Source organism: Lethenteron reissneri, chromosome 51 (genome assembly GCF_015708825.2).
Source record: "Lethenteron reissneri isolate LAM-NWPU_2019-01 chromosome 51, ASM1570882v1, whole genome shotgun sequence".
NCBI classification, from domain to species: Eukaryota; Metazoa; Chordata; class Hyperoartia; order Petromyzontiformes; family Petromyzontidae; genus Lethenteron; species Lethenteron reissneri.
Genome location: NC_083829.1, coordinates 9862345 through 9888561, shown reverse-complemented (window position 1 = coordinate 9888561; position 26217 = coordinate 9862345). Strand labels below are relative to the sequence as shown.

The window sequence follows — 26217 nt, the reverse complement described above, 5'->3', positions numbered from 1 at the left end:
ATTATATCCTACAGACCTTGATATTTGGAAACACAAATGCAATTATTGCTCGTTTAAAATTGCTAATTTATAAACGTAGCAACATCAACCACATCTAGCTCTCACTGAGAAATAATTGCATTATTTAAAGTTTCCTTCATATCTATGCACAGCCAAACATTCAAAACGATTAATATCATGAACAAAAAAACTTTGGGATAATAAAAAAATAAGTACCAACAATAAACTTAAAATTTTTTAACAAATTTAGTTTTTACTAAATTTACTAAATTATATCGAAAATAAATTGCATGTTAATATCACAATGTATTTTTTCGTGCAGCTGATTTTTAGAATGCAAAATAATCTACAATACTCAACCAGTGAATACCTTTCTTAAAAAAATGCTAAACTGATATCTTTAAATAGTATAGTGAAGTCAGTGAAATCTGTCTCTTTGCCATCGACCAATGGGGGCCGCACTCATCTGCGCTGGTGTCCACATTACTATGGCAGGGCCAGTCAGCAGACGAAGATGAAACCATTGTGCAAGCCCTCACTTGATGCAGCAAATCTGGCTGTGACGGTCCCACCTGATGACGGAGACTTGTGTTGCCTCCGAAACGTCGTGATTTTTATTTTTATTCATTTTTATTTCACTTTTCTACCTACGTGACTTTACCGAAAGAGCTAAGAGTATGAATCCTTGCAGTCACGAAAGCTTCAAATCTAGAATGAAACCATTGGCTTTACTCAATGCCAATCATTTTATTTACCCTGGAACAGTGAATTTACCAATAGAAAACCTTCAAAGCATTCTGCCCTGTTTTTATCAATGGGCAGTGCATACATCGACCGTTTGATCTGAAACCATGAATATTCTAAATTTGTATTCCATAGAGATCAGTCTTTCGTTACCCCAACAGCAGCTGGCTTCTCTTAAAATAGAGCAGCCTCACCATGTGAAGCTCCTTTTCTTATACCCCAAAGGGATGTCAGGGCTAAGTCAACTCTGACCGGGATTTGAACTCGGGTACTTGTGGTCAGGAGACTGCTGTATCTATCCCTCCCGAGGAAGGTTTCCGGGCCAAGTTGGTAACGATGTGTGTCGGGATGAGCCATTTCCCGTGTGAAATGGTGCAAAATATTTAAAGGAACGTGCTCAACGTGCACCGACAATAATGTGCCTTGTTTAAAGGCGTATTTAAAGTTTAACATCTTTTTAGATAAGACGTGAACTATTACCCATTGAAATGAATACACGTTTACAACAGCAGACACTAGCCTACGTGCCATATTGTTAGGAAGGGCCAATTCATTCATAATGTGAATGTGAAATGATCACCTTGAAAAAATGTGGCCAAAAGGAATCTCCCCCCTCCAGACCCAAATCCAGGCTAAGAAATGGGGTTTCTTATGATGGCAAATGTGACGTGAATGGACCGCGATTATTCATTCTCTCCAACTTTCAATACAGAGGTTATTTTAACATTTATAAAACTGGCTAATGACACCAGCGCACAATAACCTTCTCATGTGAAGGTGACATCACGGTAATGTACACGTGACTTTAGCAGTAGTGGCAACGTGGTAAGAAAGCATGAATCACAATCAGAAGGTCATGAGTTTAAAGTCCTGTAGGGAATGCGTTCAGCCTATTATCCAGCCTTGGTCGATACGATGAGCACCGCTTTGTAAGAAATCAAAAGGAATCATTGACTGATCCTGGACATGGAAATGTTGAATTTTCACAAATGCCTCAGGACTGCCAATGAAGGCAAGCATCACACCATTGCTAGTTTGAGCAAGAAGATAGTTACTATATTTTACTTTCTAAATATGCTTTGATAATGGCCAGATTTGAGGCCATTATCACGGTTGATGTGAGCTGTATATATGTTAAACTTCTTTCGCACCGTACATCCGAGCTACTGAACCCTCCCCAAACTGCCATCTTAGTGGCGTTGGTGCCAAGCAGCAGTGTGTGTCCAGTCGTGTTAATAATCATAGTAGCTCAGCTTATTGAGAGTATATTTAGTATAATGATGATAATATGTAGTTTATACTTTAGTTTTTTACGTGGTTGTTTAGTGACTGCAGCTACATACTATTAACATTCCTTCCCTTTATTAATGCTATCCCTATCCCCTCCCTTTGATGCTGCTAATCCTGCATAATGCACGAGCATAATATGACTTTGAAAACCCCCCGCCCACCTCCTACGCATTTCACAAGTAGTACTAATCACATTCCTGCATTTCACATAAATATGCTAAATGCCGATTGATATGCAAATTATTTTGTCAAAGCGCACTTCCCCCATTCCAACCCAGCTTAAATATACGCTCCAAGCGTTTTCATTCAAACGCTGTCTCCCCGACAGACCTGGTCTTCACCTGAGGACGGCTGCTTGCGTTGTGGCCGAAACGTCGTGAGAATTATTTTATGTTTTATTTGTATTATTTTATTACTTCCCTTCTACGTGACTTTACCGAAAGAACCAAGAAGAATCATAACAGTAACAAAGGTGACGGTGAGGATGACATCAGGTACCTTTTCATAGAAATGCAGTAGAGCGAGAGATGTTCCACAGCAACTGCACCCGTGCCAACATCTCCTACCAGGCTCTTCACCTCATCTCCTTGTGCACTAAGAAAGCTCTCGAGTCTACAGTAACACCCACAAAATGCCATCGAGTGAAACTCCCACAATAACGTTCATTCACAGCAATGACACACGTGTCAACAAATCATCGTCACACACACAGTGAGCGTAGACTTGCTATTATTATCTTTTAAACCTTTTCTCACAAATGTATTACACTCGTGAGATTGTGTCATATCAAGTGATCAAGTCCACGTATAGATCTCGCATAACGGTGCATCCCCACAGAAGCAAACATCACAAAGCTGCCACTGAGATCTCTTTAAGTGATCTCTTTTCCACAAAAGGGGGCAACACTTTCCCACCTGCTCTGCCACTGAGTCATACAGGTAGTCCCCGACTTACGATGGTCTGACTTACGATATTTCGATCTTACGATGGCGATAGCGATATGACAAAATTGTAACATATTTTACATTTCGCGCGCGGCAGGCAAACGTAGCAGTGTACGAGGTACGATACTGTACGTTGGGACGCTGCCGGGATGTACTGTACGCATATAGTTTATACAGTACAGTACTGTAAATTGCTCTGTTTTGCTAAATTATCACCATTCTTTATAACTCCTGGGTAGGCTAGGCCATTTTCGACTCACGATATTTTCGACTTACGATGGGGTCGTCGTAACGCATCTCCATCGTAAGTCGGGGACTACCTGTATTTATGCATTAGAATCCAACCAGTAATTTTCATTCTGAGCGTTCAGAATTGGCCAAAGTGCAAGGATGAATGTCACGCGATGGTATTATTGTGCGGTCGCAGGTGACCCGGGGCTCTTGACAACCAACTAACTACACTTGAGGGTCGTGGTTTAATCACAGGCCTAAATTCTAACAGAGGATCTCAATGGTGCCAGCTCAATGCTCTGACCACTGAGCCAGCCGGCCACCTCTTCAGGAGTGTAGACTGAAAAGAATGAACGTTGGCTCTACAACAAAAATAATACCTCTCCATACTCTGCATCTTGGTTCGAAGGCGTTGAAGCTCAGCCTTGGTTGCCTTGGCATCTGCATTCTGCTTGTTAAAAAACTTCATTTGTTCCTGCATAATGCACATCGATGTTCGCAATGACCAATAATGAATAACAGTTATGAAAGCAACCCTCAAGGCAGGGTTGACTGTCCCATTGAAGCCACATTAATTATCGAATTAACGGCATATTAGTGGGCATGTTACTTGCCGGCTTGTGCAGACACATTGACTCTATTCCAGCAGCTGCCTGGTCATTTCAAAAGTATTTACCAAAGTGCATTATCTACTGGAATATAGATAGCAAAGAACTTGTGACATAATTTACACACAATTATGTACCATTGTCAAAGCTGGAATCGCATCATGAAAAATTCCTGCAAGGAAATGTGTTTGACTTATTTGTAGGCTTCGAGGAAATTTCCACATTTCTTGGCGGAATAAAAAACGGTGGAAAAATGTGCATGTTTCAAAACAGTTGGGAGATACCGCATTTCTGCAAACACAATAATGAAGCCCAATGAATAGAAATAGTGCATAAAACTCTAACATGTTTAAACAAAGATAATTGGTTTTTTTACCCTTCTATTTAGCAACAAAACTGACACCTTTTTACAAAGAGTCATGTTTGCATAGACCACAATACCTGCAGTCATAATGCAAACAAAAAACAAGTCTGATAATGTGCACTGTCCTTGAAATTGATTGGTCCACACCCAAGACAGCTTTCCTTAGAGCCTAGTCTCACATGGGTTGGACCAGATGACACCAAAAGGCGCACAACTCAAAGACAATGCACCATCATGTTTAAACAAAGTGTATCATATTTATATTTAAATATGCACAGCATGAAACACAATTTCTATGCGATCACCTACACCAGGCTCCCATTAATGGGCCACTGTGTTGTCGTCAGGGTTCAATTGCAATACAGGGACACGTTCCGGAGCTGCTCGTGAATAACAAAGTTACGGAAAATATTGGCCGATTAAAATAAAAACATAAATAAGCTATTAAATACATGAAAATTGTGTTGCGACCGAAACATCATGTTTTCTTTCATTATTTTGTCTATCGACGTAACGTTACCGAAAGAACCAGAGAGTAATAAACATAAAGTAAATAAAAATATATATTACAAAATTAAATAACAGCTTACAAATTAACTTAGCTTAAATCATGGTGATGCTGTGCATGATCACTTTATCTCATCACTTTCTCGCATCACCATTCTCTCTCTGATGACTTTCACTCTCCTTCTCGATGCAGCAGTATATAATTTAATGTTGGGTTTGTCTATGGCAGTATATAGTACGGGGTAGACCCGTGTGATGTAAGAGAAAAAAGTTTAGCTGGAAGCATATTAGATTTTTTGCGACGTAGAATTGTAATGTATTACTTACTGTTAGTAGCTCAGCTTATTGGAGAGTATATTTAGTATACTGATAATACTATGTAGTTTATACTTTAGTTTTCTACGTGGTTTAGTTACTGCAGCTACATACTATTAACATTCCTTTCATTTATTAATGCTACCCCTATCCCCTCCCTTTGATGCTGCTAATCCTGCATAATGCACGGGCATAATATGACTTTGAAACCCCCTGCCCACCTCCTACGCATTTCACAAGTAGTACTAATTCCATTACTGCATTTCCCATAAATATGCTAAATTCCTCTTAATATGAAAATTATTTTGGCAAGGCGCTCTTCCCCCTCCAACCCAGCTTAAATATACGCCCCAAGCCTGGTGGTGTTTCATTCAGACATTGTCTTTCCGACAGACCTGTTCTCCACCTGAGGACGGCTGCTTGCGTTGTGGCCGAAACGTCGTGAGAATTATTTTATAATGTTTTATTTTATTATTTTATTATTTCCCTTCTACGTGACTTTACCGAAAGAACCAAGAAGATGAATCCCTGCAGTCACGACAGCTTTAAATCGAAAGATGCAGCAGTCGTGAAGAGTTCCGCAAGCGATTCGCGGACAGCCCTAAGTCGCGGACAGCAAGTTGGCGACAGGCGACGGGATGGTGTACCTGGAGAGCTGCGCAGATCTCTTGGCTCTCCTGCAGCTGCTTGTTCACCACCTCCAACCTTGTGGACTTGTTCCCCAGGGAGTGCTCCAGGACACCCATCGCTTTCCTTACCTCCGTCAATTCCTTCACTGAAAGGACGCGGCAGTCAACGGTGCTGCTTTTGGTCAACAAATTCCCCCTTGCTGTTCATTCATCAATCTTTGGGTTGGCTCATGGAATTATCTGGCCGTGTGTGCGTCGTTAAATCCCTCCACCACCCGATTCAGGAATTCAAATGTAGCGTGGTTAGCACACTATACTTTCCTGTCAGTTGGCAGCGTTGTGCTTGTACGCCACTGCCAAGACTAACATTGAATCGAGTACGACTACAACTATTAGATAAAGCTTTCGCAAGTTTCCATTCATTATGTGAAAAAATAAATTATTAAAGACACCATTCACAGCTAATATAGAGAATGTGGCAAGTATATTGTCCTGTTGGTAGGTCAATCCTTCCAAATAATGAGAACAAATATTCTCTTGACTGTCGCACACAAACTGGTGGAATATCAAAGGTGGGTCAGGGTAAGGAACTGTACATGCCATGGGCATGTGGAATGTCCAGCCCTTGCACAGAATCAGTAACGAATAAGTATAACCCGTAAAAACGCTGTCTGACGGTCCGAAAAATAAAGCATCGCACCGAACGAGAAGCAAGGGGCAACCGTGTGACAATGTCAAACACCGTACGTGCAATGTGGGCACAGAAGGCAAAAGCTGCCCGCAACGAGCTGTGAGAAAACAAAATGACTGGGTTTGGTGGACGCTGCTGCTCCTGCTGCGTTAGCACAGTTAACAAGTATAACCCGTAAAAACAAAGTTTTTCACTCTAAATCCTTTATATGCGTGGCGGCTAGAGTCCTCTCGTCCTCTGGCTTGAGATGGCTGCCACCTATGGGTCAGATGATTGTCTGCAGTATTAAACAATTGGTAATTAAATATTTAATTTGTTTTCCCTAAACAGTGTACAATTTTGGAATTTGTTTTTCACGAACATTAATTGTCTCGCACAACGAGTATGTTTGCAAAATGTCAGCTCGATTGGATCACGGGAAGTGGGTTAAAAAACGACCGAAAGGTTTGCACGGTCGTAAGCAAGCAAGCAAGCACGCAAGCGAACTTAATATAAAGGATTTAAAAATACAAACAACCAAATCGTGTTAGATCATGAGGACACTGATTTAACAGACGCTAATAATAAGGGTTCATAGACACTTCTCGGTGTGAGAATCTCCCATTTTTGAATCGCATCACTGGGCCAATGTCCTTGTGGAATGTCTTTGCATGGGAGATGTTGGAATTTAATGGTCCATCCCATCTTCCGTAATGTAGCTTAATGTACTAGATTTTGAAAATGCCTTTCATGCAGTCCCTGAACGTGGATGAATATTTCATGCGTTTTTAGAAATGAATCCAACAGCATTTAATAATGCATTGATTCCTGGCACCCACGATGCTGGAGGCAATTTCCTTACAATATTAATTTTAAAATCGAAAAATCTCACCATGTACAGAATGTGAAATTGGGTTAATAACATGTGACGTAAAATATAAAATTGGATTTGCTTGAAATATGTTTTTAAAAGTCAATATCATTGTCAACTTGACACAATGTCAAGTAAAATATGACAATTCTCATTGACTAAAGTTTAGTTATATTATATTCAAGTCTTTTATTTGCGTATGTGTATATATGTGTATATCCTGTCGGGGAGCACTTTGGCAGAGCATTCAAATCTCATTCAGAAGGTCAGAAGTTAAATTTCAATCACCAGCCACATCCATTGATGCTTACTTGCTAAGACTTTCAGTGAAACGAATTTGATGACATTGTATTACAATTTTACATTCGATTTCAACAGGTATTGAATATGAAACAATGATTAAAGAAAAAGAAAAACATAATGGTGCCACTTAAAACTCAAGTTGTTCAATTCAAGGTCATGCCTCCAGGGTTTATTCATTTTCATGTTACGCCGAAGGCCTGCGAGTCAATCGTTCAAAATGTATCAGTTGCTCAACGGAGTTTAATAATGCATTGAGGTCAATGCATAGCCATGCTTGTGGCATAGATGCAGAGAGGTAGGTGGTGGTTTCTGAGCTAGACTTACATACAAATATTAAAAGATTACAATGACATTCTCAGCTCCTGACTGTTACACAAAAAACTAGCACACATAGGTGAGGAGGAGGGTGTGATCCAAGTCATTTGAAGCTTGCCTTCTCGAATGCATTGGGTGACATCATACGTATGTGCCTAAAACTATAATGCAGTGCCTGCACGTTTATTAAATGCTCCGACTCACTTTTCACCACAAGTTGTAAATTCTTCTTGTCCAACTCATTCTAAAACGAAACAAGTATATCGATTAAAAATGGGTCAAAGGAAAGATCAAAATATAGAGCAATGGCATATAATGTTCTATATATGTTTAAAAGAGCATACATTAACACATAATTACTCCATCTTTTCATTCAAAAGCAATAAATCATTACTTATTCCCTAAAAAGCAGTCACAATATCAAATATGCATGCACGTTGTGTGTGCGTCACCAATGCTCCTATAAATTGATGCATTTATTTTCCAAATATCAACATGGTGAAGCTGGTTAAGTAACCTTCAAGAAATTGTTTTTTTTTTACCATTAAAATTAGGGCTTAAAACATGTATGAGCCGACCTCAATAATGTTAATTTGGTGCTCGCTTCATTACCGATCAGATCCAAACGGAATCGACTTAAATGTGAAAGACGTCAAAGTTTCTCCCCGCTCAACAAGAGAGCATGGGGACACCGCTCAGCGATGTTGGCAGCCTTGATCGCCAGTGTGGTGGAAAGTTCGCATCGCTTGAAGACAGGGCAAAAACCAAACTTTACTTCCCGCAGAAGGAATTAAAACTCACAAACGTTCACAATGCGAGCCAAGCATGATGACAGCGCAAAGGTCGCAAACGGGTTTTGATTCCTTACCCGTACCCGGCCGGACCAGGGTCGCAAATGGGTACCCGTACCGGGTCGGGTACAGGTACCCGGCCGGGTACGGGTACCCGTTCCCTACCCGTACCCTACCCGAAATGAGTGACAAACGGTTACTCACCAGTGACTCACGTCATACCCGTACCCGTACCTGGCCGCACCAGGGTCGCAAACAGGTACCCGTACCTGGCCGGGTACGGGTAGCCGGGTATCGGGTAGGGTACGGGTATCGGGTACCCGGTTGTGACCTCTGCGACAGCGGCCCCCAGATGTGATTAAAGCTTCAGGGATTATCAGTCCAAAAGCAAGATGGTCAAGAGCGACATCATACGAGTCTTTTTTTCCTTCTGTCATTTTTGTCAAACATAAATTATTCCCAGTGGCATACATCAGCTGTATAGGGCAATGAGTTAATGCATCATTAGGATAAATGTGCTTATGGCATTGGGGGTATTAACGGTTATGTAAAGCATATGCTATTTAAAAATGTATGCGTGCTATTCGGTGCCACGTCTTGGTGGGCAGGAAGCAATGCATGCTGCCCAGCAGACAAGAACGTTTTGGAAAACATTCATTCAAAATGTTTTATTGTTATTATTTAATTATTTCCCTTCTACGTGACTTTACCGAAAGAACCAAGAAGATAAAAGAACCCGTCAAGCTAATACAGAGTGACAATCTGTATGTTATTTTTACATTATGTAAGCCCGAATGGAATTGAACCAAGCATGATTATTTGGGTTGAACATACTTTCTCAAATTAAAATACCTCTTAAAATACATGCTCAAGTTCAGGCAATTTTCGCGAGGGCTGGGAAGTTCTGACGATTTAAAATTGTGGAATCCATCCTTTACAACTGAAAATGACTCCTAACGGGGACATAGGATCAGCATAATAATACAATTGTGGGAGAGATAGACTGCCTGGAGCATTGCCTGGTGTTCAGGCTAAAAATGAAGCTCTGTAAGTAGGGGCTTGGCCAGCAAAGTGAATTCCCCACTGAAACAAATCCCTCTACAATATGTTCCATCGCCAATTCTGGTCGATACACCGGTGTGTCCTCGGTAGCGGTGTCTGAACACACCACGTGGTCAAGCACCAGTGCTTCACACACGAGAGGTTTTCTGAAGGCCCCTCCTGCCCTATTTTTGGCCCTGCTTGAGATTGTTTGCCGAGTACCGGATCCAGTATTTTCCTGCTCTCGCCGTATTTGGCGCGTCCTCTAATGGTAGGCAAGTCGCTCATTACAGTCACTCGCTTACCGGCGGCGGTCAGTTGCCTCATCACTCTTTTAGCGCTCCTACAATGGTTACCATTCCTGTAAACTTTACTCATCGATGGCTCCACCCAAGTTAAGATAACTCGGGGTCTACAAGACTGGCTGTTTCATCTCACTGCGAGATACTGGACATGGAACAGCCGAATCGCTCATCGGATTTTTCCAGGATAAATAAAGATTCTGATTCTTCCACAGTGCGTTCGGCCACCACATTGCAGGGCACAACACTTCCCTTTTATGCCTTTACTCCATTGCACTTGGGACAAATCTGAAATTATCCCCCCATAGTTGTTTACCCCAACAAGCTCCAATTAAAAACCTCGTTCGTTTGAAGAAACTTGTTAAATCTCATCTATTGTAACTAAAGGCAGTAGTGTGGGTTGTGGCCACTTGGTGTGTTATGGTTCCGCTGAACCTCTGCTCAGCAACTGTGTTAAAAATAAATACATAATATAGAAATATATTACATCTGATTTATCCACAGCTGGAATGACGTTTATCCTGTGGAAAGATTGGCCCTGCCAAAAGAAAGTGTAATTCACACCACTGGCTCAGAGCCATCAACAGGGATGAGCAGAGCCCAAGGCTCATTTGAATATGAAGATGATTGGATTAGTTTGACGTTATGCATACATTTCCATTAATTTAATATAGATTGATAGAGCACCATCCTTTTCCTAAATATGAACATACTTATTTGGTTATCAATAAACTGCGAATGTGGATTTTAGGAGCATCGTATTGTACATTCCTATCAAGCGCCCACCAGACTTAAGATTAAAACAACATGGCCCAGCTGCAGCCGAGCTAAAATTAATCTGCAAAGTGCAAATCCTCGAATGCGAACGCGAGACGATAAATGAAGAAGCTTTTGTTCCGTTTTTAATTGGATCTCACCAAGATGCATATAGTGCCACTATAAATGCAAACAGATAGGCTACAAAAAAAACGGTAACAAGCCATTTCAATGTTTGTAAGATGTATAAAATTTAAATAGCTTATTTTGTTTAAATTTCATATCCGGTATATATGTATGCAAATGCATTTCTCTGAAAAGGAATTAATTTAACGTGTAGTTTTTCATATGCAGGTCTTGAATACCAATACTTGCACTCACCGTTTACACTCGCAAAACTAATGTTTGTAAAAAAACACGGAGAAATAACGATGCAATATGCATTCAAATAAATATATGGCCCAATGTATCTTTCTCAAGACATTTCCTGTAAGTCCTTTACCATGTATCATTACTGCAAATGTGGTGCATGACCAAAAATATTACATCCATGCATTTCAATTTTGAAGGTGTCTCTGTCAGGCTTAAACGCTGTAAGGACAAGAAACCACTACGCTTTAACACTACAGTTTAGGAATCTAGCTATCCGAAGATTACTTGAAAACAAATGGATTTTTATTTAAATCAATTTTCAAATGAGCATGGAGTTGGCTGCTCTAAAACAATGGTGGAAATTCCACATTCCTCTGGTGAAGGTCAAAAAACACAGCCTCTGCTGTTGTCTTCCCACAAAAATATACTCATTATTAATGAATATTGAGTAAAAAAACGGACTAGAATGTTAACCCACACCATTGCTTCCGAATATAAATTGATCATTCTAACCACATTTTTACTCGGCTGTTAAGCGATTTTAATTTTGGAGCTTTCGTGACTGCAGGAATTATTCTTTGGTTCTTTCGGTAAAGTCACGTATAAAGATAAAATAATAAATTAAATAATAGCATACGACGTTTCGATTGCAACACAAGCAATCATCATCAGGTATAAATGAAATAGCAACAAAAAATCTAACCAGGTTAGATTTTTAGATTTTTTGTTGCTATTTCATTTATACCTGATGATGATTGCTTGTGTTGCAATCGAAACGTCGTATGCTATTATTTAATTTATTATTTTATCTTTATACGTGACTTTACCGAAAGAACCAAAGAATGTTAAGCGATTGTTAATGACGGGGCAAAAGTATGTTCAGTCTCGCTAATTAAGACACGTCCACACCTTCAAGTCACACAAGCCTGGACATGAATAGCCACTCGAAGGATTTTACCTGCAGTGTTTCTGGATCCTGCAGGAAGCTACTTTCGTCAGCCACATCAAAGAAAAGCTTGCTGATTATGTTTTGGGCATTCACCTGTGAACACAGAACGACAGTAGACATCTCACAGCGCAACGTATAAACACACGGGGCATTCGCACGAAAAACTCAACTCAAATTTGGTTGTCATGCTCCAATAAGAATGTGTTGGTGGTGCTCATCCGTTCTGGAAATCCCAAACCAGTGATGGAAGTGTAAAACTCATTGTGGGGAGGGGGGGCCCGCTCCCTCCATCGGACAACCACTACTGACTCGCCATAAAGTGGCACTGCTCATTTTAACGCCATCCAAGTAAAACCTTGGATTGCGAGCATAATTCGTTCCGGAAACGTGTTTGTAATCCAAAGCACTCGTGTATCGAAGCGAATTTCCCCGTAAGAAATCATGGAAACTCAGATGATTCGTTCCACAACCCAAAAAATACCGTATTCATATATAAAAAATATTAAGACAAAATACCTTTTCATATTTTTATTACTTAACTTTTATATAAAGTAATCAAATTTATGAATTACATTTAATCGTGGCTGGTGTGAAGGAGACGAGAGAGAGGAGAGGAGGGTTGTTGTGTAGGATGACTTTCACTTGCAGTACAATTACTAAAGAACAGTCACTACACTTGGACACAAAATAAAAAAAATGCTTTACGCACACACACGTGGTCACAACACTACAGTAAACAGTATATACGCTCGCACGGATGTTGGCTATACGAGTGAGGCACGCCGACTGAGACCGAGCATGGGAGACGATTACCCACAATCCCGCAGCGAGAGAAAGAGAGAAGAACCATCGGCTCAGTTGCGATCACGTGACGCTCGGCAGACAAAGCGTATACTGTACGTACTACAGTACTCGTATTTCAAGACATCGCTCGTTTATCAAATTAATATTTATTTAAAAATTTGCTCGTCTTGCAAAACACTCGCAGACCAAGTTACTCGCAATCCAAGGTTTTACTGTACGTTGGGGTGATGACTCGAATTGATCCCCAATCAGGATATGAGGTATAGGTTGGAGATTACAACCACAGCACCACAGGGCAAAATTACCCAGTCATGTAAAAAGAACGATCCGTGCCCGACACTTAGTGGGACATTGTAACTTTTGTTCACAACAGCGGGAACAATATACCAGGCTGGCAAAAGACTTTTTTTCCGCACGAAAACCCACGCGAAAAATGTGTAGTTGTGGCCAGTGAAATATTGATACATTCATTTCCTGACAAGGGACCAAACATGCCACTGTTGCATTCTTTCAACTTTTTTGATTCCCAGAGTGCCTCATGTGCACAATGCTGAGAATGCACCTCACACAAGAACCGGCATGAGGTCAGGTCAACACAGACACAAAGGTGCCTATGTTTAGCACGCAGAGCCAGCGTGTGTTGCTTACAATCAAAGAAGAGAACAAAGATTGCAACAATTAACTGCTCTTCACACCTCTGAATTGCACATATCGGTTGTGAAACACTTCACGCAAAACATGGGCAGAATCTTCAGCTAAGGTGACATATTTGTAAGGGTTTGCCATTAATATCACAATTGTATTTTTCACGTACCTTCCATCTCTATCCGAAACATGATTTTGATTGATAATTGTTTTTTTACCCTTTTATCTGGCTACAAAACCGACACCTTTTTTACAAGGAGTCATGTTTGCATTGACCACAATACCTGTGGTCAGAATGCAAACAAAAACACAACTCTGATAATGTATGCACTGTCCTTGAAATTGATTGGTCCACACCCGAGACAGCTTTTCTTATAGCCTAGTCTCACATGGTGTTGGACCAGATGACGCTAAGAGGCGCACAAAAAAGGTGTCAGTTTTGTTGCCAAATAAAAGGGTAAAAAAACAACTATCATATTTGGCTACTGGCAAAAGAGGTTCCAATGATGATTTTGATTCTTTGAATATATACATTTTTCCCGATATCTCACATTATTATAAGATATCTATTATATATTACAGTTCCATTTCCTGCCCCCCCCCCCCCCTCTGAGGGCTTCATTAGTGAATTACCACTCATAAACCTCCACTCTGCTGCTCTCATGCTCCCACGATGATCAGGTCAGGTGGACGAGGCAGATGGATTGTTGCCTCGGAGAACTTTAGCGCTGGCTTCGGGGCATTTTCATCCAGCAGCGGATAAACAGTGGCTGACGATTGAGACAGATTTCAAATATTTCTCCAGCAAAGTGCTCAATGAGTGCAAGAATGCCCTACTGTGCACTCAAGACGATTATTCAGAATACTGATCAAGACATAAGGTTAGGGTTAGGGTTTCAAGTACTGCTGTAATGTGGTAGGAAACTAGGGAATAACATTTTGCCACATACACACGCGCAGGCCACACTCCCACACACACACGCGTAGGCCACCCACCCTGCAATATTTTTTTTTGCAATATTTTGCTGTCTTTTCTTGGATTTTCTGTTTGCACTCAGTCACATATTCACTTTAAGATGTTTTTTGTTAATGTTTAGTTTTTTGTTTGTTGCAGTTGCACCCGATTCAAGAGCCTAATGGCTCACAGGGCTATTACCTAATAGATAAACTTGAACCTACACACACACGCCCGCCATATAACCACTGGAAGCCCCCTGCATTTTAGACGCTTTTACTTAACTCACCTCTGTCTGTTGTATCCTCAACTCTGTCTGTTGTCGTATCCTCAAATCTTGTAACTCAATTTTAACCCACTTCCCAATGTCGTATCGACTGCAACCTTGGTATACATATGTCATGCAGATGACAATACTATATTTTATCATAAAAATATATATTTATATATATATTTAAATATATATATTTTTAAAGCAATCTTTTTTTATGTTATGTTTCAGCTTGGGTCTAATTGTCCACGCTCAACTAATGTTGGCTGTATATCACCACGGTCCCTTACGTTATGGCAAGCTTCGGGGCCACTTCCTGGAGTCGTGGAGTTCTGCCATTACGGGACATTTCATTAAAGCGTGTTTTTAAAAAAGTATTTTTAAATATTACTTTTTTAAGAACATTTTGCAAACAGCATTCATTCACAATTTTAAGCAACATGGAGGTGTCAAAACCCGAGACAAATAATAAAAATAACAAACCACACTGACGAGAACAAATCATAGACTGGCCACCTTCGATGCTTGTATTGCCACTAAGCTTAAAAATATAAACCAGCCAGACCTTTTGGGAGAGTGGCCCCTTTAACACACAAAATGCCAAAACCATAGAACCACACTCTTAAGATAGAACACAACATGCCGAGATCAGAGCAGACTACGTACCCTGAAATAAAAAAAAGTACAGAGGACATGTATAAAAAAGAGCACACTGAAAAAAAAATGAGAAATGATAACACACAGCACACCCTGGAGAGAACAGCTGTTACACACTTTGAAATCCAGATCACGACTAGATTGCCATTCTCCACCGTCCACTTATTGATGTATGCTCCAAAATAACACTAAATGTGCGTCTATAAATCAGACACTCCCATGATGCAGTGTCAGCAAATGTCAGTGAGCGGTCAGTATATTATAAGGTCGCATTTTAAGACATCTGCATGAGACTGGGGTCAAATGTTCACCGGCCAGTTGCAGTTTATGCATCAAAGCTGGTTGGATTGGCAGATAAAGCATTATTTTGGGAATGTGCATGATGGCATTTGTTCTGGTATTCATTCTCAATAAGCTATAAGGTGAATTTTCCAGTTCAGAATCAGAGTGGTGAGTTAGATCATTTAATGAAGCCTTTCAGGGAAGGTGTTTAACGATGGAACAAACAAGCAAATTCAATTCTAGATTTGAAGTTTTCGTGACTGCAAGGGTCCATACTCTTTGGTTTTTTCGGTAAAGTAAATAAAAATAAAAGAAAATAAATTAAATCACGTTTCGGAGGCAACACAAGCTTGCGTCTTCAGGTTGTATATATGTATTTATACAATCTGTATATAGTGTCGTGTCTCAGAGTTCTCTCCACTTGATACAGTAATTTTACTGTGATGGTGCCACCTGAAGACGGAAGCTTGTGTTGCCTCCGAAACGTCGTGATTTAATTTATTTTATTTTTTACCTACTTGACTTTACCGAAAAAACCAAAGAGTAAGCAAATGAAAGCCCGCGTGGTTTCGGAGGCAGGTGGGGTTGTACTGAACATTGTTAACGTTCACGTCGTTAATGAAGCACTTGGAATGAGCCATGGATGTTTCGGGGACCTTAAAACAGCATACGACTGTTTCAAAATAATAGCTACGGGAAATCCTATGTTGCTATTATACGTCAGGTTAAATAAGCGTCCTGCTTAGAGATAGCGTGTTAGTTATAGGCGCGTTAGGATTATAGCAAAAGGGTATACGCTAGGGTGCATTTTAGGCGTGTTACTTCTAATACTCGGGTAAGGATAAAGGCTAGGCTTGTTAGGATTCAGGTTATTCTGCTTAGCAGTTGATCGTTAAGTGGCACGCTTATTAACATGCAAATTGATTTTCAATACATCACCACATGTGAAGAGATGAGCTAATTTTAGCATAAAAATCTATATGATACGATCGCCATGGAGACACATCACGTTGTTTCCTTACAGGGCAGTCCCTACAGCCACGTGAGTGGCTGTAATCCATCTCACGATATTTCAGCTCATGTCGAAAATCTCCCCCGCTCAAATGAGCACTGGGTGATGCTCACCTCCAGTCGCGGCCCCTCGCAGCCGATTGTGGAAACTTCATATTACAATAACAGGGACCAGTCTCTCCAAAGGACATCTGCTGTTGACTTCGCATTTAATTGGTGTCAATTTTATTGACCAGTTAGTGTTGATGGGCATAGTAAAAACTCGATTTTAGTCAAGATTTACCTGGTTTTCATAAGTGGTTACTGGTACGCTCCCCACTGCATGAATAACCCAGTCATTATTTGAACTCCCAGATTTAATTGACCATTGCAACTGAGTGCTGGCCAGAGCACCAGCAGATTTGGGCATGTGGTAGCACCTGTCAGCACCTGTCATTCTCGTCTCTGGCCTCTTTAATTACCGGAAGGGCCATTGCCTTGACACGTCACCTGTTTATATATATATTTCTTTATTTTACTGGTAGGAACCACCTGGTTCCTACCAGTAAAATAGGAACCACCTGGTTCCACCAGCCCACAGGGGATTATTGTGTCCGTCCGTCGTACATTCAAAAATGGGAGGGGTGGGGCTGGGTGGAGAGGGGAGGGTGGGGAGGGGCTGGGTGGGGAGGGGCTGGTCACCCCGTGGTGCCCTTATAAAACTCAACGTTTAACCTACTCACGCCGGCTTGTGCCCGCCCTCACAGTCGGCCATATTTGCGGAATACACCACGCCGCCGTTGACCCTGGCCATTGACTGAGCAACCCAACGTTCCTACCAGCTCCCTCCGCAGGAATTTGTTTAAGGCCAGTGTTAATAATGAATGCGTTGAGTCGTGGGATATTTGTGCTCGTGCACCACGGTCAATGCAGTATGAACAAATACTTTGTTTAAAAAAAAAAATTACGAAAGGCAGCTGGAAGTTTTGGGCAGCTTAGCTAGCATCTAATTAGACTCAGAGCTCAACTTCAAACACCTGAATTTCTCCAAGAATCAACAAATTATTCTTGTGTAAATAGAATATAACTTATACAGCTTGGAAATCCTTAATGAAAGCAACATTTTCAGAAGAACTGCGCTACAGGATGTCTCACACAATAGAAAATGTTTGAAGTGTCACAGCACTTGACGTTCTCTTCATGATCCACCTACCGTGCCTCCAAAGCACCTGTTTATAAGCGTGTGCCACCACAATACACTCAAAAGCTTTCCCTGTATCTTGCACATAGCACAGGTGATCAGGCCCGCATGTTTCTATCCAGCGAGACGCAACAGCCCACAGATAGCGCCGATTCCTACAGGATATAATTTGGTATAGTTCAAGGATTCCCCCACTGCTCACCATCGCGATGAGCTCAGTCATGGAATAACATCCCAGTGAGCACCGTCAGTCAGACCCTCATTACACTACACCCAACTGTGGGCCAACAGAGAATCAAAACTCAGAGATTGGTGGGTGGGTGACAGCAGTGCCCCATAGGCTTTGGATAAGGGGCATAATATATAATACTCTGTGTTGGATAAGGGCAAAGCCATAAAAAATGATCCACGTGTGATATTCAACGGGTTCGCGTGTCAACGATCCAACCTGCTCATGTTTATTTGATGATGTGCTGGTAAGAAAAGATGGTTAAAAAAAAATTATGCGTTTTCATTTTGGTTAACGTCACAAGTAAATAATGTCACGGTTACATTTGTGACCTTGGTCTGGGCCTGCAGGTAACCGCGATTCATTGAGATACACTGGGACAGGCCCCCATGGTGTCTCATTCTGAAGCTGTTCCCTGCCAAGATGTGTTTCTCGGAGGTCTGCAGGGGGGTTATCCTTAATGGGGGGAAAAAAGTGCTTTGTTCAACATTTGCCATTTATAGCACAATCGGGGGAGTGGGTGGGGGGAATCAATATATTTTTTACATAATGTTCAACCATTATGGAAGCATTTTATACAACATAAAAAAACATCCATGTTCAAACAAGCAATGGGTGGCGCTCAACTCAATTTGTAGCGCCGAGCCATAAGTGTGAATTCTACATTGCTGTGGTATCAGCTTCTGCACAGTAGAGCCACTGTTGAATTCGTACTCATTAATGCAGCCTTACCAAATCGTGCTCATTTTAGACGGCCTAAAAGTATGATGAGCTCCGAGCACAAATAAACGATGTTCAAGATAACCATAGAAACCACGTTATTGACTGTCCTCTTCATTATTAACAGCAAAAATTACAGCCTGCATTCTGACAGTTGGGCTGTTGTGTTTTTGACGTATGCCGTGGTGGTGCCCTAAGGGCTGCTGAAAGATGGCGTTTTGATAGGAGCCAGTAGAAATCACGTGCCACGGATTGCAGCACTCACAATCGGATTCCAATCAACACCACCATGATCTCAGTAATTAGGACGTGTCCTGAAACACATCATAATTGGTGAAGATCACTCTGCCATTGGTGAACAATAAAGAATGCTGCAGTACGAGTCCAGGAATGGAGTGACTATTTTAGTGCCGTAAATCCTCGCTTAACGCGCGCTGACACTACGAGTCTTCGCCTTAACCCGTTTTTTATTTTATGGAACGTTTTCGCTTAAAGTGTACCGTGCCCGCGATGACGCCAGAAGTCTAGCGCATCAGGGACTACTTTTCCGAGCGGCGTGGGGGGGTGGCAGCATTGTTGGGTGATGCTGAGAGCTGGTGCTGCACTGGTGTCAGCGCTGTGATACATGGCGTCCCCTACTCACCCTCATCTCTTTGTTCCGGCATCATTGTGTGCGTAATGTCATCTCACTTTAAACACACCACATTAAAAAAAGACACGTGTAAAATAGTGTACTGGACTGTAAAATAAAAATAAGAAAATTACGGCCTGGAACGGCACCCCCCATTTTCGTCATTATTCCCTTCGAGAAAATGACTCTCGCTTATTGCAAATACGGTTCATGCGGCAGCCCCATTTTGTTAAGCGAGGACTTGCTGTACTGTATTTCAAATGAGGATGCTGTAGCACTGGCTATGACCCCTGACTTAATTTCCAAGGGCCAGCAGCCACACGAAGCCTACCACTTCGAAACGGCTCGAAAAACTATAATCTATTAATGCAAGCGTCTCAGCTAGGATGGCCAATCTATGCCCATCCAAGCTTCGGGCTTTTTACCAACCCTCTCAGGAGACGTTGGTTGAGAAACCTGCCATGGGGTAAATACATATTTTCACGCGGAGAAATCTGGAAGAGGTGAGAAATACTTACGCTGACGCGGCACTGTGGACATGTTTTGCGGGCAGCAGTCTGCAGCCAGTGCGTCAAGCTATTTGAAAAAAAAGAGATACGTGTTAGACAAGATATTATTCATATGTCTTGCACTTTATACAGAAACAGTTGCCACCCGGCAAAATTATGTAGAATAACCATTGTCTTATGTCTTGGTATAGCTATACGCCTGACCTTTTCTGAAAGTGAAAAGTGTAAGGCTATTCCTGTAAGGGGGCGATACTATTATCATTATTACACCATTCTAATGTACATGCGCAGTATGACCTCTCACAATTTTCTCTAAAACCCCTCTAAGAGAACCTAATGTAATCATTAAATTATGCCCAACAGATGATTTTTTGGCTCCAGTCCCAGACAAAGAATGAAAATGTCTCGCGTTCTAAACAGCTGTCTCAAGAATGTGTGATACAGATGAAATTAAACTTTAACGGTGACAAAAAAAGCTATAATCATCGTGATGTGACGAGTCTTCATCACAAAGTCCTATGACATTTGCAATTTTATTTTAAATTCACAGTTTAATTTTATTATAGTTCAACAGTATGTAAAATATATATATTAAGCATTATCCATACACAAGGAAATAGGCGAGGCCATACATGTACACCCTTTCGCCAATTAAAGTGTTCATTAATTGTACATTTTAAATCAAGTCAGTGTCTCCCTGCTCTACTGGGCAGTATTCATAAGCACCGACAGACATTCAACACTTCATAATAAACGTTTTTGAGTTAGATCGCGTTATTTATAAATGTGTCGTAACCCTCCACCACCCGACACGGCCAATCAGCAAAAAATTGTCACGTTGACAAAAGACAAATAGTTCACTACTTTAGCCCACCGGTGTGTTGAAGAGTGAATCCACAACATTTACAGTTTTTGAGTACGACGTTTTGCTGGTAATTGCATCCAGCATCAGAGCAATTCGCCAGAACTTGTATGGCAAAGTGCATTCTGTCCATAGCACCACTGTTGACTTTCCACAAAATAGTATTTAATTTATGGTCCATGGAGAGCTGATGGGCTTGGGTCAAACCCCACGTGGGATTTTAACTTGCAGGCTTCCAATTTTGAGTCGAGCACTCTAAACACCCCACCCCACTGAGCCAGATAAGATGTATCCCTCGGTGTTATGCTCTAAGATAATCATTATTTTTCACTGCAATCAGTGGTTGACCAGGTGGAAACCATCAATTCAATACGCATGAAAAACTTATTTCCATTGGGAGCCCAGGACTCAAAGCCCAAGTCTCAGCAGTGCTGGTTCAGTATCTCTGATATGGACATAAGTTAACCCCAAGAGCCTCCAAAGCCACATTGAGCATTTTTCATTTCCTGTGAAAAGTGAGATAAAACACAACAATGTTACACCTGAGGCCCATTTGCGAAGTATTGCGGAGAACAAGTCAGAATAATATAACGTTATATACTGCACCTTTTATCCACCATCGTTGCTCTTTAAAATTCTTACTCAATTTCTCCCAGTGAGCAAAACTACGGACCCAAAGGTTAATTGTTGTCTGAGAATATCCTTCAATCGGTTTTACACTAACGTTGCACAATAACTAACCTTTGTGCGAGAAGCATAACAGCAAAACTGATCATTTTATTTTATTTCATACACATGCAAAGTATTTAGATCTTGAACCCTGAATAGTGCTGTAATGTAATGTAGGCACATACCACTCTTCATGGAACGTGTGTCCGCAAAGAATGGCTGATATGTTGCTTTTGTTATCAAAAAGGTCAGAACAGATGGTACACTGAGCTCGGATGGGCATTGTGACTACTCTCCCAGCTCCTTTTCCAATGCCTTGCCTGCACACAAACACACAAAGACAGAAAGCCTTAATTTAGTCAATTGTTCTGGCACCAACCTCAGCCATCTTTTGTCTCCCCTTTGTTGATATTCACACACACACACACAGTACCAAGCGACCGTTCAAGGTTGCATGGACCTAGGAGATGCCCAGAAACAGAGTTTACATACCGCTGGTTAGTATCACTGTGCATATTGATAAATTATAATTTCACTCGTACATATCAATTCATACATCTCTTTTATTTTACGGGGTGAAAACACTCTTGGAAGAGTTGTTATTTGCAAGGAAGATCTAAAGTACCGTGGGGAAAGTTATTATGTTTATAACTGCATTTACATAATACATTATTTGGACTGATGGCGCTGTGGTTAGTGTCTGCCTCAGTTATAATCGCAGCCATGGGTCAAACTCAACCCAAAATCCCTCTGGTTTAAAGAAAATGAGTATAACATTATAATAAGAGGTGTTTTCCCCTTTTTTCTGGTAACAAAACTGAAACCTTTTTACAAGGATTCATGTCTGCATTAACCACAATACTTGTGGTGAAAATGCAAACAACGCTGGCCCTTGGTGTGGAGCAATCAGTTTCAAGAATGCATATATTATCATAGTATGTTTTTTGTTTGCATTTTGACTGCAAGTGTTGTGGTTAATGCAGACATGAATCCTTGTAAAAAAGTTTCAGTTTTGTTGCCATAAAAAAGGGGAAAACCCCTATTATTATATTTTGGTAGTGGCAAAGGAGGTCCAATGATGAGTATAACATTGTTGGTGGTGGATAATGGTAGTTGCTATCGAGAGTGTGGTTCACATGCGCTGAATGTGGAAATTATACTATACGCTTAGAATAGGAGAGAACACAGCATGAAATCAAAGGATATGTCCATATGTACACGATTACCCTCATTGGATGAACACAATAATAATTGTTTCGTGCCTAGAGTTTGCTTGGTATTTGGAAATGATACTAAACCTAACTATAGTGAAACCTCTCAAAGCTGTGGGGTGTCCAGAATACTGCATATAATAACGAGCAATTATTCCAGCTAAATTACATTTACACATCTTATTAACAAGTAATGAGGTAAAAACAAATGACTAAATATGCACAATTAAATGTTTACTGTTTAAGAACACTCAAAAGCACATTAGCTCTACAGTTTAATCCAAGCCACTTACCATCAACGACACAATGAAGCGGAGGTCACGCACCAATTCTTAAACTAAAAAAAACAGAGGCTATCCTCATAGGGTTGAAGAGTTTATTTGTAAATTTAAGACAAATGTAAAAATAAGAGAACATGGAGAGGGTAGCCTTCCCGGCTTAGCCAACATTTCAGTGTATGCAAATTAAGGATTAATTTGTCGCCAATGATTGCTTCTTAGTTCCAGCAGATTCAAAAATCCGCATGTTTGTTTATACTGGAGGAATCCGATCAGCCATAAAGCTCTTTTTAAATTCTTTATATTAAGTTCGCTTGCTTGCTTGCTTGCGTGCTTGCGTGCTTGCTTGCTTACGACCGTGCAAATCTTTCGGTCGTTTTTTAACCCACTTCCCGTGATCCAATCGAGCTGACATTTTCCACACAGACTCGTTGTGCCGGACAATTAATGTTCGTGAAAAAAAATTCCCCAAATTTTACACTTTTTAGGCAAAAAAAAATTATTTTACATATATTCAAATAGAACTCATTCTTGGCTTTGGCTGAACGTCACAGTATAAGAGCCCAGAGCGTAACCCCTCCACAGGCCGTGGTGGAGTAGCGCAGTTGGTAGCGCCCTCGCTTCCCATGCCAAAGGTCGCGGGATCGATCCCCGCGTCCTCCACAGGCGAATATATTTTTAAATCCTATATATTAGGTTCGCTGCCTCGCATATAAAGGATTTATAGTGATAAACCTTTGTTTTTACGGGTTACACTTATTAAAGATGTTCAGTAGGGGCAGGTCAGAACATTACAATGCGTCTAACCTGAAATAAACTGACTTACCGACTAGAGGTGTTACTGTGCAGTATAAAATTTAAATTGGACACCTTTCTCAAAAGAAAATTCCCCCAAAAAATACTGTACATTGATATTCATACAGTACTGCAATGCAAAAACATTAAAATTGCATTTGCACCTGGCCTTAATATGCACAAGGACTAGTATATGTAATAGGATATTTCATATTAGTTTCAATGTTCCACTATATCTCAATAAAAGCATATTCACATGCCAGAGATTATGCCAGACATTATGCAAGTGAAAAGTGGACATTTAAAAGTTATGTGTTTTATCTGTTTACACCATTTGTGTTTGAAGATGGTCAATTTATTTTTGTACAGCACACACTGTGACCAGCATTTTAATTGTAAGTTGAAACATTGCCATTTTCTGGAATACATTAAGTTGTGATCAAACTTTAAAAATAGAATCCATAATGTTCTGGCATTCATATGCAAGCACTGTTAGGGCATCATGATATATACATTTTATTCATTTCATTGTATTCAAAGCTTCGACTGGCAGTCATGAGGCCAGTTATTAAAATTCCACATCGCTACAGTGGGGTGCCAGTTGATCCAATGGAAACCCACCACTACCATCTCAACAAAGCGATACAGTAGGTATTTTATCGACCGTGGAAAAATGATGGGCAGTGAACTCCTGACCAAGATTTTCAATCATTACCACGTGAAGCCAAGTCAAAGCACTCTGCAACAGTGCCACCTGCATTAAGTGTTTCACTAATACACTACAATCAATGACCGATACAATTCCTTATAATGTACGGATGCATCCTGAACATAATTACATTGCGGATGGAAAACACTGCATTAAACAACAGAGTCTAAATTAAAAACATTACACTTAAGACCTTTGAACTCTTAGCAGGGCCATACATTATATGAGAAGGCAACAAACAGTCAAACTGGTGACATAATAGTGATCCACTAGGGACAGTGAAAGACAAATGGAGAAATAAAATAGGAGGGAATGTGGTAGATGGATTGCACCTGCTTATAGATCAGTGAAGGAGGCATCAGCAGGGGAATGGCCTTATCGAGCAGTAGATTAATAATAGGACATGACAATCTTCTTGGTTCTTTCGGTAAAGTCACGTAGAAGGGAAGCAATAAAATAATAAAAATAAAACATAATAAAATAAAATAATTCTCACGACGTTTCGGCTACAACGCAAGCAGCCGTCCTCAGGTTGCTTGCGTTGTAGCCGAAACGTCGTGAGAATTATTTTATTTTGTTTTATTTTTATTATTTTATTGCTTCCCTTCTACGTGACTTTACCGAAAGAACCAAGAAAAAGAACACATATATGTCATAAAAAATAAGTGTAATGTTTTGATTTAAATCTTTCGTGACCGCAGGGATTCATATTCTTGGTTCTTTCGGTAAAGTCACGTAGAAGGGAAACAATAAAATAATAAAAATATAAAACAATAAAAATTCCCACGACGTTTCGACTGCAACACGAGCAATCATCATCAGATGTGAAATCCCATTGTTCTTGCTGTGGATTTGAAGTACAGTACAACCAAAAAACTTGTCGAAATAGATAAATCACCAAAATAAAGCCATGCGTATGAAAGGCAACAGGGCTCGTTGCGATTGCAAGGCGAGACGAGTGGGTTACATTAAACCGAATTAACATTTCACAACGGGGCGAGAGAAACCCTGAAGCCTGTTTCGCGTAGGCCGCAGGCTTAACTCACAAGAACGCTTGCGCGTTCTCCTGTCTCAAAGTCCCCTTACTTTGATTCGCGTTGCAACGTGGAGGACGCATACGTCGGCGGCGTGATGCACGGGAGGTGTCCAGAGTGCCTGGTCTTGCCCCGGTCTCTATCAGTGGCCCGAGTGTTTCGCACGGACACACAGACAGAGAGCGGTGGAGGTTCGCGAAAACCGCGTCGATCAAGTCAAATGCGCGCGCGCTGGGCCGCCACTGGCGGTGTCGTCACGCCGGGCCAAACCAACTCAACCCTGGGGACAGGGACGGGGGGGGTGGGTAACATTTACACTTAGAAATTATCTTTTTAAATACATACACTTATATATAGGGCTATATTAAAACCATTGCACGTTGTGCGTTAATAGTTTATAACTACAGTTATAATACGTAGTTATGTAAAATCATTTTTAGATGTTTATCAAATGCAATAATATTTACACCCCCCCCCCCATCCGGGATTGTGTGTTGTGGTGTGGTATGGTCGAGTTCAAACTCCAGATGACCTGATCCTGCTGGGATGACACCTACCATTGAAATGAACGTCTCCTTCATCAATGGAATATTAAAGGCCATGCTAACCAAAAAGGATTGGACCATATGCTGTGGTAGCACTGTGGCGGTGGCTTCTCATGGGCTCGCCATGAGAAGGCGGCTACAGCAAGCGGACTAACATCCATCAGCTTCAATCTGTACGGGGATTGAGTGTTTCTCCCTCGCACGCGTGGGTTTTCTCC

General features: G+C 40.9%; 1 protein-coding gene across 1 annotated transcript in view; it reads right to left on the bottom strand.

Annotated features, from left to right (window-relative positions):
- The window catches only part of LOC133355613 (E3 ubiquitin-protein ligase TRAIP-like), a 54060-nt gene extending 28403 nt beyond the window's left edge, over nucleotides 1–25657 (bottom strand). Inside the window, exons 1-8 of the mRNA XM_061572966.1 lie at nucleotides 25507–25657; nucleotides 21613–21747; nucleotides 19906–19963; nucleotides 12012–12095; nucleotides 7996–8035; nucleotides 5651–5778; nucleotides 3590–3684; nucleotides 2533–2646 (exon numbers count right to left, since the gene is read on the bottom strand). Coding sequence (XP_061428950.1) covers nucleotides 2533–2646; nucleotides 3590–3684; nucleotides 5651–5778; nucleotides 7996–8035; nucleotides 12012–12095; nucleotides 19906–19963; nucleotides 21613–21710 — 617 coding nt within the window. The 5' untranslated portion in view covers nucleotides 21711–21747; nucleotides 25507–25657. The remainder of the gene's footprint in view (nucleotides 1–2532; nucleotides 2647–3589; nucleotides 3685–5650; nucleotides 5779–7995; nucleotides 8036–12011; nucleotides 12096–19905; nucleotides 19964–21612; nucleotides 21748–25506) is intronic.
- Nucleotides 25658–26217: the final 560 nt, after the last annotated feature.